The sequence below is a fragment of the Pseudorca crassidens genome, chromosome 4, assembly GCF_039906515.1.
Source record: "Pseudorca crassidens isolate mPseCra1 chromosome 4, mPseCra1.hap1, whole genome shotgun sequence".
Lineage (NCBI taxonomy): Eukaryota > Metazoa > Chordata > Mammalia > Artiodactyla > Delphinidae > Pseudorca > Pseudorca crassidens.
The window spans coordinates 134996279-135013063 of NC_090299.1; the positions used below are offsets into that span (position 1 = coordinate 134996279).

At 40.0% G+C, this 16785-nt stretch overlaps 1 protein-coding gene across 3 annotated transcripts in view; it reads left to right on the forward strand.

The window, feature by feature from the left end:
• Positions 1–16785, forward strand: part of MANBA (mannosidase beta) — a 149736-nt gene that overhangs the window by 88170 nt on the left and 44781 nt on the right. For all 3 annotated transcript variants that reach the window (XR_010943172.1, XR_010943171.1, XM_067736853.1), the window contains exon 14: positions 8865–9009. Coding sequence is in view for 1 of the 3 variants with exons in the window: in XM_067736853.1 (XP_067592954.1) it covers positions 8865–9009 (145 nt within the window). In the remaining 2 variants the exon portion in view is untranslated. The remainder of the gene's footprint in view (positions 1–8864; positions 9010–16785) is intronic.

The following is a 16785-nucleotide window of genomic DNA, read 5'->3' on the forward strand; positions in this document are numbered from 1 at the left end:
ATTTAGCTAGCTTGGCCAAGAAAATAAGAGAGGAGACTCAATTTACTAAATCAGGAATGAAAGAGGGAACATTACTATTGACCTTACAGAAATAAAAAGGGTGATAAGGGAATGCTGTAAACAATTCTGTGACAAGTGATATATCCTAAATGAAATGGACAAATTCCTAGAAAGACACAAACTATGAAACCTGACTCAAGAAGAAATAGACAATATGAATAGGCCTTTAACAACTAAAGAGATTGAGTTAGTAATTCAAAAACTTCCCTCAAAGATGGCTTCACTAGTGAATTCTAAAAAACATTTAAGGAAGAATTAACACAACCCTTCACAAACTCTTCAAAAAAATAGAAGAGGTAAAATCACTTCTTAACTCATTCTGTGAAGGCATTGTTATCCTGATACTAAAACTGGACAAAGACATATCAAGAAAAGTACACTACAGACCAATATCCCTTATGAATATAGACAGAAGGAAGTCTTCAGCGAAATAATAATCCAAATCCAGCAGCATATAAAAAGGTTTATATTATCACAGTCAAGTGGGATTTGTCTCAGGAATGCAGGGCTGGTTCAACATATGAATGTCAATCAATGTAATACACCATATTAATAGAATAAAGGAAAAACAACTACATGATAATCTCAATAGATGAAGAAAAATCACTAGCCCAAATCCAACACCCTTTCATGATAAGAAAATTCAACAAACTAGGAATAGAAAGGAGCTTCCTTGACCTGAAAAAGAGCATCTGTGAAGAACCCATAGCTAATATGATATTTAATAGTGAAAGAAAGAGAGTTTTCCCCCTAAGATCAGGAACAAGACAAGGATGCCTGCTCTTGTCACTTCTATTCAGCATTGTACTGGAGATTCTAGTCAGCACAATTAGGCAAGAAAATGAAATAAAAGGCATCCAGATTGGAAAGAAAGAAGTAAAACGATATCTGCTGATGAATGATCTTATATATAGAAAACCATAAAAAATCTACCTAGAAACCTATTAGAACTAAGAATTTAGCAACTTTGCTAAAGTCCTATTGATATAGGATCAATATACAAATATCAGTTGTATTTTAAGCAATAAAAAGTTTGAAAATGAACTTAAGTGAACAATAATATCAGAAAGTATATAATACTTTGGAACATATTTAAACTAAAGAGACATAAGACTTGCACACTGAAAACTACAAAACATTACTGATGGAAATTAAGGAAATGGAAAGACATTCTGTGTTCATGGATTGGAAGACTTAATATTGTGTCAGATCGCAGGTAGCAGAACTCCCCAAATTGATCTACAGATTCAACACAGCTCCTATCAAAATTCCTACTACCATCTTTGGAGAAATGGGCAAAGTGATCCTAAAATTTATATAGAAATGCAAGGCACTAAGAATAGTCAAAACAATCTTGAAAAAGAAGAACAAGTTTAAAACACTTCCTGCTTTTAAAACTTACTACAAAGCTATAGTAATCAAGGCAGTGTGGTACTGGCATAAGGACAGACATACAGATTGATTAAAAAGACTTGAGAGTCCAGAAATAAACACATACATCTATGGTCAATTGATTTTCTACAAGGGTGCCAAGACAATAAAATGGAGAAAGAATAGTGTTTTGAACAAATCGTGCTAGAATAACTGAATGTACACATGTCGGAGAATGAATTTGGACCTCTACCTCACACCGTATACAAAAATTAAAATGGATTAAAGATCCAAATGTATGAAACTCTTAGAAGAAAACATAGGTGTAAATCTTTGTGAAGTTTGATTAGGTAACAGTTTCTTAGACATGACACCAAAGCACAAGCAACCGAAGAAAAAAATAAATTGGACTTCCTCAAAATTAAAAACTTTTGTGTGTCAAAGGACACTATCACAAAAGTGAAAAGATAACCCACAGGATGGGAGAAAAAATTTGCGAGTCATATGTCTAATAAGGATCTAATGTCCAGAATATATTAAGAACGCTTACAACTCAATAATGAAGACAACCTAATTTACAAATGGGCAAAAGATTTGAAGAGACATTTCTCCAAAGAAAATGACCAATAGGTACATGAAAAGATGCACATTATTAGTCACTAGGGAAGTGCAAATCAAAACCACATGAGATACCACTCATGTCCACTAGGATATCTAGAATTAAAAAAAAAAAAGAAAATAACAAGTATTGGTAAGTGTATTGGTCAGGATTCTCCAGAGAAGCAGAACCAATATGATATATGTAGACATATAAAAGAGGAAAGTTGTTATAGGAATTGGCTGAAATGATTACAGAGGCCGAGAAATCCTACAGTCTGCCATCTGCAAGAAGGAGAACCAGGAAAGCCGGTGGTATAATTCAGTTTGAGTCTTGAGGCCTGAGAACTGAGGGGCCATTGGTGTAAGTCCCAGAGTTCCAGGGCCCAAGAACCAGGAGCTCCAGTGTCGGAGGGTAAAAGAAGCTGTGTCCCAGCTCAAGAAGAGAGAGAGAATTCACCCTTCCTCCCCTTTTGTTTGATTCAGGCCATCAACCAACTTGATGATGCTCACACACTGGTGAGGACGGACCTTCTTTACTCAGTCTATTGAATCACCAAAAACATCCCCACAGACACACCCAGAAATAGTGTTTACCAGCCGTGTAGGCATCCCTTAACCCAGTCAAGTTCACACATAAAGTTAACCGTCACAGTAAGGATGTGGAGAAGTTAGAAACCTCAGATGTTGCTGGTGGGAATGTAAAATGGTACAGCTACTGTGGAAAAGTTTGTCAGTTTCTTAAAAAGTTAAACAGTTACCATAGGACACAGAAATTCTACTCTTAGGTGTATAGCCAAGAAAATTGAAAACATGTTCACACAAAAAGTTGTGTATAAATGTTCATAATAGCCAAAAAGTTAAAACAATCCAAATGTTTATCAGCCAATAAGTGGATAAACAAAATGTGGCATATCTATACAATGAAATGTATTCAGCAGAATAAAAAGGTTTGAAATACTGGTACATAATACAACATGGGTGAACCTTGAAAACTTTAGGCTAACTGAAGGAAGCCAGTCACAAAAGGCTATACATTGTATTATTCCACTTATGTGAAATGTCCAGACTAGGCAAATCCGTAGAGACAATGTAGATGAGTGGCTTCCAGAAGCAGAGGAGAGAGAAGAATGAGCAGGGACAGACGAACCAGTTCAGATTTTAGAGGCTGATGATGAAAACATTCTGGAATGAGGTAGTGGTGAGTTGCACAACCTGTGACTACACTAAAAACCAGTGAATTATAAATTGTAAAGGAGTGAATTGTATAGTATGAATTATATCCAGTTAAAAAATGGCTTTATTGGAAGGTTCTTATTGTCAGGATAATTTTAAGTAAATAAAGTATATAAATACCATCGTATCAGGAGAACTTATCACATGGCTTCTCCTAGTTCCAAGGGTAGAGGGTGTGGTTCTGAGCATGTAGCCCAGCTACAACTCTTATCACTCTGGAGGAAGGGGAGAATGGGTGTTTGTAGACAGCAACCTTCATCACAGTGGCAGAGCTAGAATTGGAACCTAGGTCTTGGTGTCCTGGTCCAATTTCTTTTTCCCATACCATGTTTCTCTAAGGGGACTGATTTCATAAGTGTAATCAAGCAAGCTGCTGAAAACAGGCATATTTTGGAACTAAAATTAGATTTGTCTGCTAACAGTGGGACTGAGTAACCTAGGAAATGACTAAGCATTTATCCTTCTCATATAGAAAGATTGCTTTCTTTAGGAAAAGATGCATGAATCTATAAATACAGGTACAGTTTTTAAAGGGAAAGAGGCAGCTGCAGAGATTTTTTTTTCCCCAGGGAAGTAGGACTGTACATTTTCCCTTTAAGATGGATAGTGGGCTTCTGCATTTTTATGAACAGAGGTGCCATTCCTTAGCCCTAACTAGCACCCACTGGTTTGGATAAACCTAGATCCATGTTATAGGCGTGGCACCATCTGCCTGTGGAGGGTACTGCGTGGTGCACGTGCCAGAACCCGGAGCGCTGAAGAGCCTTGGTTATCACTTTCACACTAAATTCAGGTGTGATAGGCTACTAGCTAGAGCTTGCCTAGTGCTCTTTTCCTTTCATTCCTAGCAAGGCTTAGGAGTCCTGCTTGCCTTAAAAAATTTTTTAAGTTTAAAAGGATTGCTAATGTTTACCTGTTAAACCAGAAAAGGCAAATTACAGCTAGGAGGGCTTCCCTGGTGGCGCAGTGCTTGAGAATCCGCCTGCCGATGCAGGGGACGCGGGTTCGTGCCCCGGTCCGGGAGGATCCCACATGCCGTGGAGCGGCTAGGCCCGTGAGCCATGGCCGCTGAGCCTGTGCGTCTGGAGCCTGTGCTCTGCAACAGGAGAGGCCACAGCAGTGAGAGGCCCATGTACCACAAAAAAAAAAAAATTACAGCTGGGAAATTGTTAGAATAGATATACAGAAATAAATATTTTAAATATTTTTTGCAGGTAGTTCTGAGAATTGAAATAGTTCAGGGACTGAAAACTCAAATGTTTGTAGGGACGAGGCGGGTAATTTAAATGGATGAGAGTCTGAATATTGGGGATTGTGGCAAAATGGAGCATACAGGCCCTGACTTAAGACATTAAACGACAACAAGAAGAAACAAAAAGTACCCGCTCTGTGCCAATTAAAACCTGCGTGGGGCTGAGTTCTGCCTGGAGGCTAGCAGTTTATGGCAGCCTCTTGACTGGAACCTAATATAGCAACATGCAACAAGGACTTTAAAATGTGTCATATATTATTATCAAAAGAGACAACAGAAGAGGCAAAGAAATTAATTTGGACATAAAATGTTCTTTGCTCTTGTATTTAAAGAAAAAATCTGCAAACCATTCAAATGCTGAAAAATTATTGGAGAATGATTCATCAAACTATGGTATAACTGTGGAACCATTTAGAGCACAGAGATATATAGAAAATGCCAGGGCATCACATGGAAATGTACACATGTGAAAATTAAGTCAGAGTACAGAAAATTAAGTCAGAATACAAAATTATAAACGTATATGAGTTACAGTATATGTTAACAAAGATCAGGCAGGAATTTGGAGCGTTGTAAAAAATTTGCCACTCATCAGACGTTTTCCCCCTGAAAAGAAGCTTAAATTCACCGTGAAGAAAATGCAGGTCACCTCTACCAAGCCCATCAGTAAAATATCTAATTGTCCTTTGGATTAGATCCAACTGAGCACAAGCATGACTGTTTCAATAGATATGGCTTTGTCCTAGAAGTTTTTGTTTTTGCCTGAAAGAGATGACTTAATTTCCTACTCTGGTATACACTGGTGTTTTGTTCCCCACCTCAAAATTACGATTTGTACTTTTCTCCTATTCACCCTGTTTTATAAATCTGGATCCAAGGAAACAGGTTCCAGTCCCAAACTTCTTGAGTGACGCCCCTCCCTCCATTCTACTTGTGGGTCCACGCTGAACCAAGTCCCATAGCAGAATATTGCAGGTCCTTTGGCTTCCTTGGTGTATCAGGAATGGCCCAGGCTTTGGAGATACTTCAGATCCTGGAAGTTCCAGAATTGTTGGCCGACACCCAAAGTGGAGTGTCCATGGTGGTCGCCATTTGATGCCCGTGCTTGGCCTGTCAGGGCTGGGCTAGCACCTCTGGAGTGTCTGGTGATCAGAATACCTCTCCCCGTGTGTTCCTTATTGGTGTGATGAGGGCTTCCTCATCCTCTCCTCCTGTGATCCCTTTACACACCGTCCATAAAGACTTCGCCGATTTTTCAGGAATCTCAGGATGAGAACAGAGACTTCTTGTTGTTCAGTGCCTCGGGTGTGTGTGCTGCAGGGTAGGGACTGTGGCTGGCTTGATTTTGTGCCCATGGGCCAATTTTAGCTTGGTTGGTGGGGACGTTATTTGGGGGCTGAGGTGATTTAAATAAGTTCAGATATTATCAAATTTTAAAAACAAATACAAAGGTTACTTCCCATGCTGATGTGAGGTTAAATCTCTAATGGGCATGCGTTGATAATTGGTGCTACCCTCAGATCTGTTTCTACTAAGATTTCAATTGGCTGCTTTATGTTCACTGAACTTTCTAGAAATCGCTCCACAACACTGATTTTGTACAATAACTCGACAAACATGTGAACGCTTAATCAAGGGACTTGATTTCTCTATGCCTAGGTATCCAGGCCTAGAAGTTGATAAATCCTCTTTCTTCTTTAGTTCAGACGAGATTGGTATTTTTAGAAGGAACTTGATTAGAGATCCTGAGTCTAATTGTTACTCACCCGGGTCCTTGGACTCTTAATCCATAGAAATTGATAAGAGGCCAGAGGAGAATTTCAGGCAAGACTTTATCAGGACTCGTGCTGCAGCATGAGGGAGCGAAAACAAGTAACAGGTGCCGTTGGTTCCCTGGCTCCTTAAAGGGGGTGAGGCTGGAGGTGGACTGCTGGCTTGGCTGGGAGGTGTAGTTTAGGTGGTCTGCGCGCCCCTTGGTGGTGCTGCGTGCAGGAATCACGCGCAGTACCCTGCTTTTGCTGCTGACACCTCAGAAATGGCAGTTGGTTTGTGGCCTTTTTGTATCTTATTGTTCATAATTTGCTCCCACTGTGCGTGTGTGCAGTTGGTTTTAGTCCTGTATAGTTTCTTTGCGTTCTGTTGCTTGAGGAGACGTTTGTCCAGGTGCAAGCACTCTGGTAAGGGGTCCCAGGTCCCAGCCTATCTCATAACTGCAGATTAACTTGACTGTTAAAGATCATAGGTCTTAGGCCTATTTTTCGTATTTCACTCCTTGACTTAGTGCTAGACTAATATATTCAGAGAGTATCCTGTGGTCATTTTGAGCTTGGCACCCTTGCCACTCTGTTCGTGAGATTCTTACTTTCTTTAGAGTGTTATCTGCCTGTTACTACGGCTGTGCTCCCAGTGGTCTGGTTCCTGAATGGAAAGGGCATTTCTTTACCTGCTCACAGCTAACATCATCTCTTGCCTAGAAGATTATAATAGATTTCTAAATGGTCTCCCCGAATGCCCTCTAGTCCCCTGACTCCTTTCAGTGGTCAGAGGCGCCTGTTGCAAATGCAAGTCTGGTCACTTCACCCTTTAGCTTAAAAGCTTCCTGTGACTTCCAGTTGCCTTTAGGATACATCCCAAACCTTCCCAGGTCTGGCCTCTGCATCCCCACCAGCCTTGCTGCCATTGCTCCCGGCTTTCTGAGTTCAGGCTGCCTTGGCCTTCTTTCAGTTCTTTGCTGTGCATTCTCCTTTCACCACATGTGTCCTCTCTGGCTGCGGTGTTCTGCCCTCTCTCTTTTTCTCTTTCCTGTACTTCGAGGTCAATCTCCCTCCTCAGCTAGACCCATTTTCCCTCCTATCCAGGCTCCTAACATCACACACCTCTCTTTCTTAGCTCTCATTACTGTTTAAAGTTTCCATATATTTGTGTGATTCTTTGGTTAAGGCCTGTCTTCTACACAAGCCAATATGCTCCACAAGGGTGGGCTGTCTCTTTTTTGCTGGGGGTGGGGCTTACCATTACCAGCATGCAACACACACTGTAAGTGTTTATTAAATTTTTATTGAACGGCCGTGATTTCTTCTCCTTTGCCCTTCTGGAGTTTGACAGCTGTGCCTCATGTAAGTTGTAACTTCATCTGCGACTTCCTCACTAGCCAGCTCTCCTCGATCTAGAGGTCTCGCTTCATTGGAGCTTTTCTAGTGTTTTAGGAAGGCATCTGAACTTGGTCTTCTAGAGGCCATATATGCATCCCTCTTTTTCCTCCTCTGTGAAAATCCAGACCCTACTCTAAGGCCGTCCTTTCCTCTGACTGGGGAATCCTTGCAGCTCTGACTGCCTCTCCAGGTTCTCCTTGGTAATTAAGTAATTAAGGGTCTTGCATGAAGTTTTTTCATGCCTCTTAAATAAGAACTAAATTTACTTGTCTCTTTGTTGCAGTTTACCATCTGTTCTGCTATAACGAAGGAATTGCATTCATAAGAAGTTTTACATTATCAAAAGGCATCATATAAAAAACAATTGCTTGACTAGAAGAAACGGGTTAGGGATTTGACAGTATCAGAGTCATAATATAGTTCTTTTTCTATAGAATTTTTTTCTAATAAACTATTTTCTTAATAGCCACGAAAGTGTTAGTAAAACCCATCACTGCCCAAAACTTAGTGTTTGACTGCATATAGCATTTGCTCTGGAATCACAGTCTTTGTTTTCCATCATTGCCTCCACTGTCATTGGCAAAGAACCTTTTACACCATCCTGTTTCCACGATTACCTGATTACCCATTGTTAAGCCCAATACCAAGCTTCTCCCCAAACCCAGCTGCTATAGACAACAGCTTCTCATATTAAGGGGTTGGTTCCAGATCTAGTATAATGATGGTATATATAATGGTAGTGAAATTCCCAAATTTATTCAAGCCTATAATTTTCTCAGATCTAGACAGCCTACCTCAAGCAAAAACACCTGTGTTTTTTTAAATCTTGCAATGGACTGAGCTTCTTTTTTTGAATAACCGTTTTTTTAAGGTTGAAGTGTAGTTGATTTACAATGTTGTAAGTTTCTGGTGTACAGCAACATGATTCAGTTATACATATATATATATTCTTTCTCATATTTTCCATTATGGTTTATTACAAGATAGAGAATATAGTTCCCTGTGCTATACAGTAGGGCCTTGTTGTTTATTCTATATATAGTAGTTTGCATCTGCTAGTCCCAAACTCCCAGTTCAACCCGCCCCCTGCCCCTTGGCAACCACAAGTCTGTTCTCTATATCTGTGAGTCTGTTTCTGTTTTGCAGATAAGTTCATTTGAAAAACACCTGTGTTGTAATGTTTTCCCCTGAATCAGGTGATGCAGGCCCAGTGTGTCAAAACAGAAACTGAATTCTACCGCCGCAGTCGCAGCGAGATAGTGCATGGAGAAGGGCACACCATGGGGGTGCTTTATTGGCAGTTGAATGACATCTGGCAGGCTCCTTCCTGGTCTTCTCTAGGTAAGTGTTTCAGTGTTCTTTGTGGGAGTGAGAGAAAGCCATACCTGTGGGGAGAGGCACTGAGAGAGCACAGAGCTGGAAGGGTCAGATGAACCCAAGCAGGACTCCAGGGAGAGGAGGCTGTCCAGCCGCTGGCCTCGGAGCTGCGGCCTCCTCTCCCACCTTCACAGTCTTTCCAGGAGCCTTAGAGGCCACCTTACTACGAGTTCTGAGCTGTGCAGTCGCAAAAGCAGGCGAAGGAAGGGAAAGATTCATGCATGAAGATCTCAGCCATGTGTCTTCTGATTGTTGCTTAGAATTTTGAATTTACTTAAGAGGACTTTCCAGGGCAAAAGGAGATTGACATAAGCACCCCTTCTTCTGTTTAGGAGAATCCAACCACAGGAAAGTTTGGCCCAGCTGAGTGTTAAAATGTCCCTTTCCTGACTCCCCTTCAAGTCTGTCAGGTCATCTTTCTTTTGCCCTGTTGATCTCTTGGGGGAAAGGGAATTGAGTGAGAAATCCACGTAAGAAGGGTTATCAGGTGACCCTGTCTGTTCAACGAGGAACAGGTGAGATGGCTGACATGGTACTTGCAGTTTGAATTATTTCATCTATTTTGGTGCATTAAAAAGAATTAAGGCGTAATAATGAATGTTGGCCTTCACTAAGAGGTGATTTGAAGCCAAGTTCAGTTAATGATATGAACAAAAGTTTGGGGTCAAAAATGAGGCAAGGCCATAAAGTAAGGAGGCCATTTTGCTGGGTGAGGCTCTTAACCAAGCTGAGAATGCAGATCACAGAGTTCCTTCCCCACGTGCTTTGAATCAGTGCTCATCACCTCTGCAGGGAACGGCAGTCTTGATCAGGTTTTCCTGATCAAACTCTTTATCTACACCAACCAGAGAAAAGAGTATTTAATGAGAGTCAGGGGGTAGACGCTAGGGGAATAGCCTTTCTGGGACGCTTAAACCGGAGAAAGAGATGTTGTTCAGAGACACTTGGAGCCTGACCCTGCTTCCTGTCTGCGGATGCGGCGGTGGTCTTCTGAAGCTGAGCTCGGTTCAAGAAATGGGAGAGCCCAGGCTTTGTAACTCTTCCCGTAAATGACCCTACGTTCTTCGGAAAGGAGTTCAGAGTATGATGGCAGCGTAAGAATTTGTCTGCCTTCTAAACTCTGGGAGGACAGTGCATTCGAGGAGAGGGTCACCACCTCCTGGGGGTGTCACCGTTTAGGAACTAAGGTATGTATCACTGAGACCTTTTGCTCCAACTGCTGTTCTCTTGAATGTCTTTTGTTTGTGGCCTTGATTGCTGCAACCACGCATTTGAAGTCTTTCTCCTGTAATGGATGCCACACGTGAGAGTGCGTAAGTTATCTCAGGTCCAAGCCATTTTCCATTTATCAGAAAACTTTCCAAATATAAGTTCTAGTTCATTTCATAGATCTAATTGGAAAGGCCTCTCCACCCTTCCCCTCTCATTGTTATTTATTTATTTTTGTTTTTGCGGTACGCGGGCCTCTCACTGTTGCGGCCTCTCCCGTTGCGGAGCACAGGCTCCGGACGCGCAGGCTCAGCGGCCATGGCTCACGGGCCCAGCCGCTCTGCAGCATGTGGGATCTTCCCGGACCCAGGCACGAACCCGCGTGCCCTGCATCGGCAGGCGGACTCTCAACCACTGCGCCACCGGGGAAGCCCTCTCATTGTTATTTTTAAGGGGAAATACTAAGAGTTGGAATTGAAGTGCTGGAGAGTTGAACTTTTGCAAAACCTAAAGAAATTAGTTCTAGCTGAACCTCAAAACCGTGTTCCTTCATCTCAACAGCTTGCACGGGTGAATTCTAGAAGTGCTCCCCCATTCTCTCTTCCCCTCTCTCCCACCCGCTTTCCCTCATCTTACTCTCTCACCCCCTGCTCTCTCTCTCTCTCCCTCTCACTGCATACCTTTCTCTGAAGCTGTCTGGTGATGCAGTGTTTTGTGGAGAAGGATCTTCTTTCTGAAATAGAGGCATGTTGAAATGTTTTTTGGTTTGTGGGTTTAGCATACCAGAGATGCCAACAGGGCACCGGATTCTGCAGGTTCTTGATAGCTCCTAATTGTATTTGAGGAATTGTCATTAATCGTCATGTGTTTGGGTGTTCCCCCCAGTCTGAACTTACCAGCCGTATTTGTGATTGTGGTTGCTTTGTTTCACTCAGAGGATTTTGTGCCTATGGGAAAAGGAGACTTTGAGTTCTAAGTAAGTTTATTTTTTTAAAAAAATATTTAATTTAATTTATTATTTATCTATTTTTATTGAGGTATAGTTGATCTACAATATTAGTTTCAGGCGTACAATATAGTGATTCAAAATTTTATAGATTATACTCCATTGCAAGTTATTATAGAATATTGGCTATATTCCCTGTGCTCTACAGTATAGCCTTGTAGCTTATTTATTTTATACATAGTCCTTTGTACTTCTTAATCTGCTGTCCCTATGTTGCACTTTGCTCCTTCCCTCTCCCCACGAGTAACCAATAGTTCTCTATATCTGTGAGTCTGTTTCTGTTCTGTTCTATTCATCCATTTGTTTCATTTTTTAGACTACACATATAAATGATAACATATAGAGTATTTGTCTTTCTCTGTCTGACTTATTTCACTAAGCATAATACCCCCCAAGTCCATCCATGTGTTGCAAATGGCAAAATTTCATACTTTTATGGGCAATTAATATTCCATTGCATATATATATATATAAATATATATATATACCACATCTTCTTTATCCATTCATCTGTTGATTGACACTTAGGTTGCTTCCACATCTTTGCTCTTGTAAATAATGCTGCAGTGAACATTGGGGTGCATGTATCTTTTCGAATTAGTGTTTTTATTTTCTTTGGATATATACCCAGGAGTGGAATTGCCAGGTCTTATAGTTCTATTTTTAGCTTTTTTTTTGAGGCACCTCCATCCTGTTTTCTATAGTGGCCGCATCAATTTACATTACCACCAACACTGTAGGAGGGTTCCCTTTTTCTCCACATCCTTGCCAACAGTTACTCTTTGTGGTCGTTTTGAATATAGTCATTCTGACAGATGTGAGGTGATACCTCATTGTGGTTTTGATTTGCATTCCTGATGATCAACAACATTGAGTATATTTTCATATGCCTGTTGGTCATCTGTATGTCTTATTTCGAAAAATGTCTATTCAGGTTTCCTCCCCATTTTTTTTTTTTTTTTTTGCGGTACGCAGGCCTCTCACTGTTGTGGCCTCTCCCATTGCAGAGCACAGGCTCCGGACACGCAGACTCAGCGGCCATGGCTCACAGGCCCAGCCGCTCCGCGGCATGCGGGATCCTCCCGGACCAGGGCACGAATCCGTGTCACCTGCATCAGCAGGCGAACTCTCAACCACTGTGCCACCAGGGAAGCCCTCCTCCCCATTTTTTGATTGGGTTGTTTGTTTTTTCTGTATTGAGTTGTATGAGCTGTTTATATATTTTTGTATATTAACCTCTTATCGGTCGTATCATTTGCAAATATTTTCTCCCAATCAGTAGGCTGTCTTTTCATTGTGTTTATGGTTTCTTTTGCTGTGCAGAAGCTTTTAAGATTAATTAGATCCATTTGTTTATTTTTGCTTTTGTTTCTTTTGCCTGAGGAGACAGAGCCAAAAAAATATTGCTACAATTTATGTCAGTATTTTGCCTATGTTTTCCTCTAGGAATTTTATGGTTTCTGGTCTTACATTTAGGTCCTTAATCCAGTTTGAGTTTATTTTTGTAACTGGTGTGAGAAAATGTTCTAATTTCATTCTTTTACATGTAGCTGTCCAGTTTTCCCAGTACCATTCATTGAAGAGTGTGTCTTTTCTCCACTGTATATTCTTGCCTCCTTTGTTGTGGAGTAATTGACCATAAGTGTGTGGGTTTATTTCTGGGCTCACTATTCTGTTCTATTGATATATGTGTCCGTTTTTGTGCCAGTACCATACTGTTTTGATGGCTAGCTTTGTAGTACAGTCTGAAGTCTGGGCGCATGATACCTATAGCACTATTCTTCTTTCTCAAGATTGTTTTCACTATTTGGGGTCTTTTGTGTTTCCATACAAATTTTAGAATTATTTGTTCTAGTTCTGTGAAATATGCCATTAGTATTTTGATATGGATTGCACTGAATCTGTAGATTGCCTTGAGTAGTATGGTCATTCTAACAATGTTAGTCCTATGAACACAGTATCTGTTTACATTTGTTTGTGTTGTCTCCAGTTTCTTTCATCAGTGTCTTATAGTTTTCCATGTACAGGTATTTTCCCTCCTTAGTTAGATTTATTCCTAGGTATTTTATTCTTTTTGATGTGATGGTAAATGGGATTGTATACTTAATTCCTCTCTTATAGTTTGTTGTTAGTGTATAGAAATGCAACAAATTTCTGTATATTAATCCTGTACCCTTTGACTTTACCAAATTCATTGATGAGCTATAGTAATTTTGGTGCTGTCTTTAGGATTTTCTTTCTTTTTTTTTTCATGTAATGCCTGAAACATTTATATTAACATATTTCCATACAAATAACCCAAAGAAAGTTTAGTAGTAGTTGTTTTTTTGTTTGTTTGTTTTTTTATACTGCAGGAGGATTTTCTAAGTATAGTATCATGTCATCTGCCAACAGTGACAGTTTTCCTTCTTCCTTTCCAGTTTGTATTCTTTTTATTTCATTTTTTTGGTCTGATTGCTGTGGTTACGACTTCCAATACTATGTTGAATAAAACTGGGAGAGTGGACATCTTTGTCTTGTTCCTGATCTTAGAGGAAGTGCTTTCAGTTTTTCACTGTTGAGTATGATGTGAGCTGTGGGCTTATCATATATGGCCTTTATTATGTTGAGGTATGTTCCCTCCATACCCATCCATTTATGGTAAAACATAAATGGATGTTGAATTTTGTCAAAAGCTATTTCTGCATTCATTGAGATGATCATATGGTTTTTGCCTGGTTTTGGAATCAGGTTGATGCTGGCCACATGGAATGAGTTCAGAAGCTTCCTTACTCTTCCATTTTCTGGAAAAGTTTGAGGAGGATTGGTATTAATTTTTCTTTGAAGGTTTAGTAGAATTTGTCAGTGAAGCCATCTGGTCCTGGACTTTTGTTTTTCGGGAGGTTTTTTTGTTAATTTTTTTAAAAAAATTATTTATTTTTGGCTGTGCACGGGCTTTCTCTAGTTGCGGCGAGTGGGAGCTACTTTTTGTTGAGGTGTGTAGGGTTCTCATTGCAGTGGCTTCTCTTGTGGAGCATGGGCTCTAGGTGCACGGGCTTCAGTAGTTGTGGCACGCGGGTTCAGTAGTTGTGGCTCACGAGCTCTAGGGCGCAGGCTCAGTAGTTGTGGCCCATGGGCTTAGTTGCTTCACGGCATGTGGATCTTCCTGGACCAGGGCTCGAACCTGTGTCCCCTGCTTTGGCAGGTGGATTCTTAACCACTGCACTACCAGGGAAGCCCTTTTGGGAGGTATTTGATTACTGATTCAGTCTCCTTACTAGTAATTGGTCTGAAATAAAAAACAAGATTTTTTATTTCTTCATGATTCAGTCTTGGAAGGTTATATGTTTCTAGGAATTTATCCATTTCTTCTAGCTTGTCCAATTTGTTGGTGTGTAGTTGTTCATGGTAGTCTTTTATGATTCTTTGTACTTCTTTGGTATTAGTTGTATTGTCTCTGGTTTCATTTTTTATTTTATTGATTTGAGCCCTCTCTCTTTCTTTTGTGGTAAGTCTGGCTAAAGTTTTTTCAGTTTTGTTTATCTTTTCAAAGAACCAGCTCTTGTTTTCAGTGATCTTTTTCTATTTTTTCTATGTCTCTATTTTGTTTATTTCTGCTCTGATCTTTATTATTTCTTTCCTTCTACCAACTTTGGGTTTTGTTTGCTGTTCTTTTTCTAAGTTCCTTTAGGTGTAGGGTTAGGTTGTTTATTTGCAATTTTTCTTGTTTTCTGAGGTAAGCATGTATCACTGTAGTCTTTCCACTTAGAACTGCTTTTGCTGCCTCCAATAGATTTTTGGATCTTTCTGTTTTTGTTTTCATTTGTTTCCAAGTATTTTTTGATTCTTCTTTGTCTTTGGTGACCCATTGGTTGTTTAGCAAAATATTATTTAGCCTCCACATCTTTGTGTTTTTTGCAGTTCTTTTCTTGTGGTTGATTTCTAGTCTCATAGGGTTGTGGTTGGAAAAGGTGCTTGATATGATTTCAATTTTCTTAAATTTATTGAATCTTGTTTTGTGGCATATCATGTGATCTGTGCTAGAAAATGTTCCATTTACACTTGAATCAAATGTGTATTCTGCTGCTTTGGATGGAATGTTCTAAATATCTATTAAGTTCATTTGGTCTAATGTGTCACTAAAGGCCAGTGTTTCCTTATTGATTTTCTGTCTTGATAATCTGTCTATTGATATACGTGGGGTATTAAATTCCCCTACTCATACTGTGTTACTGTCAATTTCTCCCTTTGTGTCTGTTAATATTTGCTTTATGTATATAGCACTTCTATATTGGGTGCATAGCTATTTACAATTGTTATATAAGATTGATCCCTTGGTCATTATGTAATGTCCTTCTTTGTCTCTTGTAGCAGTCGTTGTTTTAAAGTCTCTTTTGTCCGATATAAATAGTGCTATCCCAACTTCTTTTGATTTCCATTTGCTTGGAATACCTTTTTTCATCCCCTCACTTTCAGTCTGTGTGTATCTTTAGATCCGAAATGAGTCTCTTATAGGTAGCATATGTATGGGTCTTGTTTTTATATCCATTCAGCCACTCTGTACCTTTTGATTGGAGCATTTAGTCTATTTACATTTAATTATTGTTAGGTATATACTCCCATTTTGTTAATTGTTTGGGGGTTGTTTTTTGTAGTTCTTTTTTTTGTTCCTGTCTTCTTCTCTCCCCTTTTGATTTGATGACTATCTTTAGTTATGTTTGGATTCCCTTCTCTTTTTTGGTGTTTATCTATTGTAGATTTTTGGTTTGTGGTTACCATGAGGCTTATATATAGCAATCTATATATAATATAATGTAATGTAATATATATGATTATTTTAAGTCTCTGATCTCTTAATTTCAAACACATTTTAACAACCCTACATTTTTACTCCCCCACCCTCGCCATGATTATTGTTTTTTTTTTTTTTTTTTTTTGCGGTACACGGGCCTCTCACCCATTGCAGAGCACAGGCTCCGGACGCGCAGGCTCAGCGGCCATGGCTCATGGGCCCAGCCGCTCCGCGGCATGTGGGATCTTCCTGGACCGGGGCACGAACCCGTGTCCCCTGCATCGGCAGGCGGACTCTCAACCACTGCGCCACCAGGGAAGCCCTATTGTTGTTTTTTTTAAACTCTTTATTAAATTTGCCACAATATTGCTTCTGTTTTATGTTTCGTCTTTTTGGCTGCAAGTCATGTGGGATCTCAGCTCCCTGACCAGGGATCGAATCCACACCTCCCGCATTGGAAGGTGAAGTCCCAACCACTGGACCACCAGGGAAGTCCTGATTATTGTTTTTGATATATTTTACATCTTTTTGTTTTGTGTATCCCTTAACTAATTACTGTGGATATAGATGATTTTTGTCTTTTAACCTTCCTGCTAGCTTTGTACATGGTTGATTTACTACCTAATATTTGCCTTTACAAATGAGCTTTTTCCTTTCATAATTTTCATGTTTCTATTTGTAGCCTTTTCTTTTTCACTTAGAGAAATACCTTTACCATTTCTTGTGAAGCTGGTTTGGTGGTGCCCAACTCTTA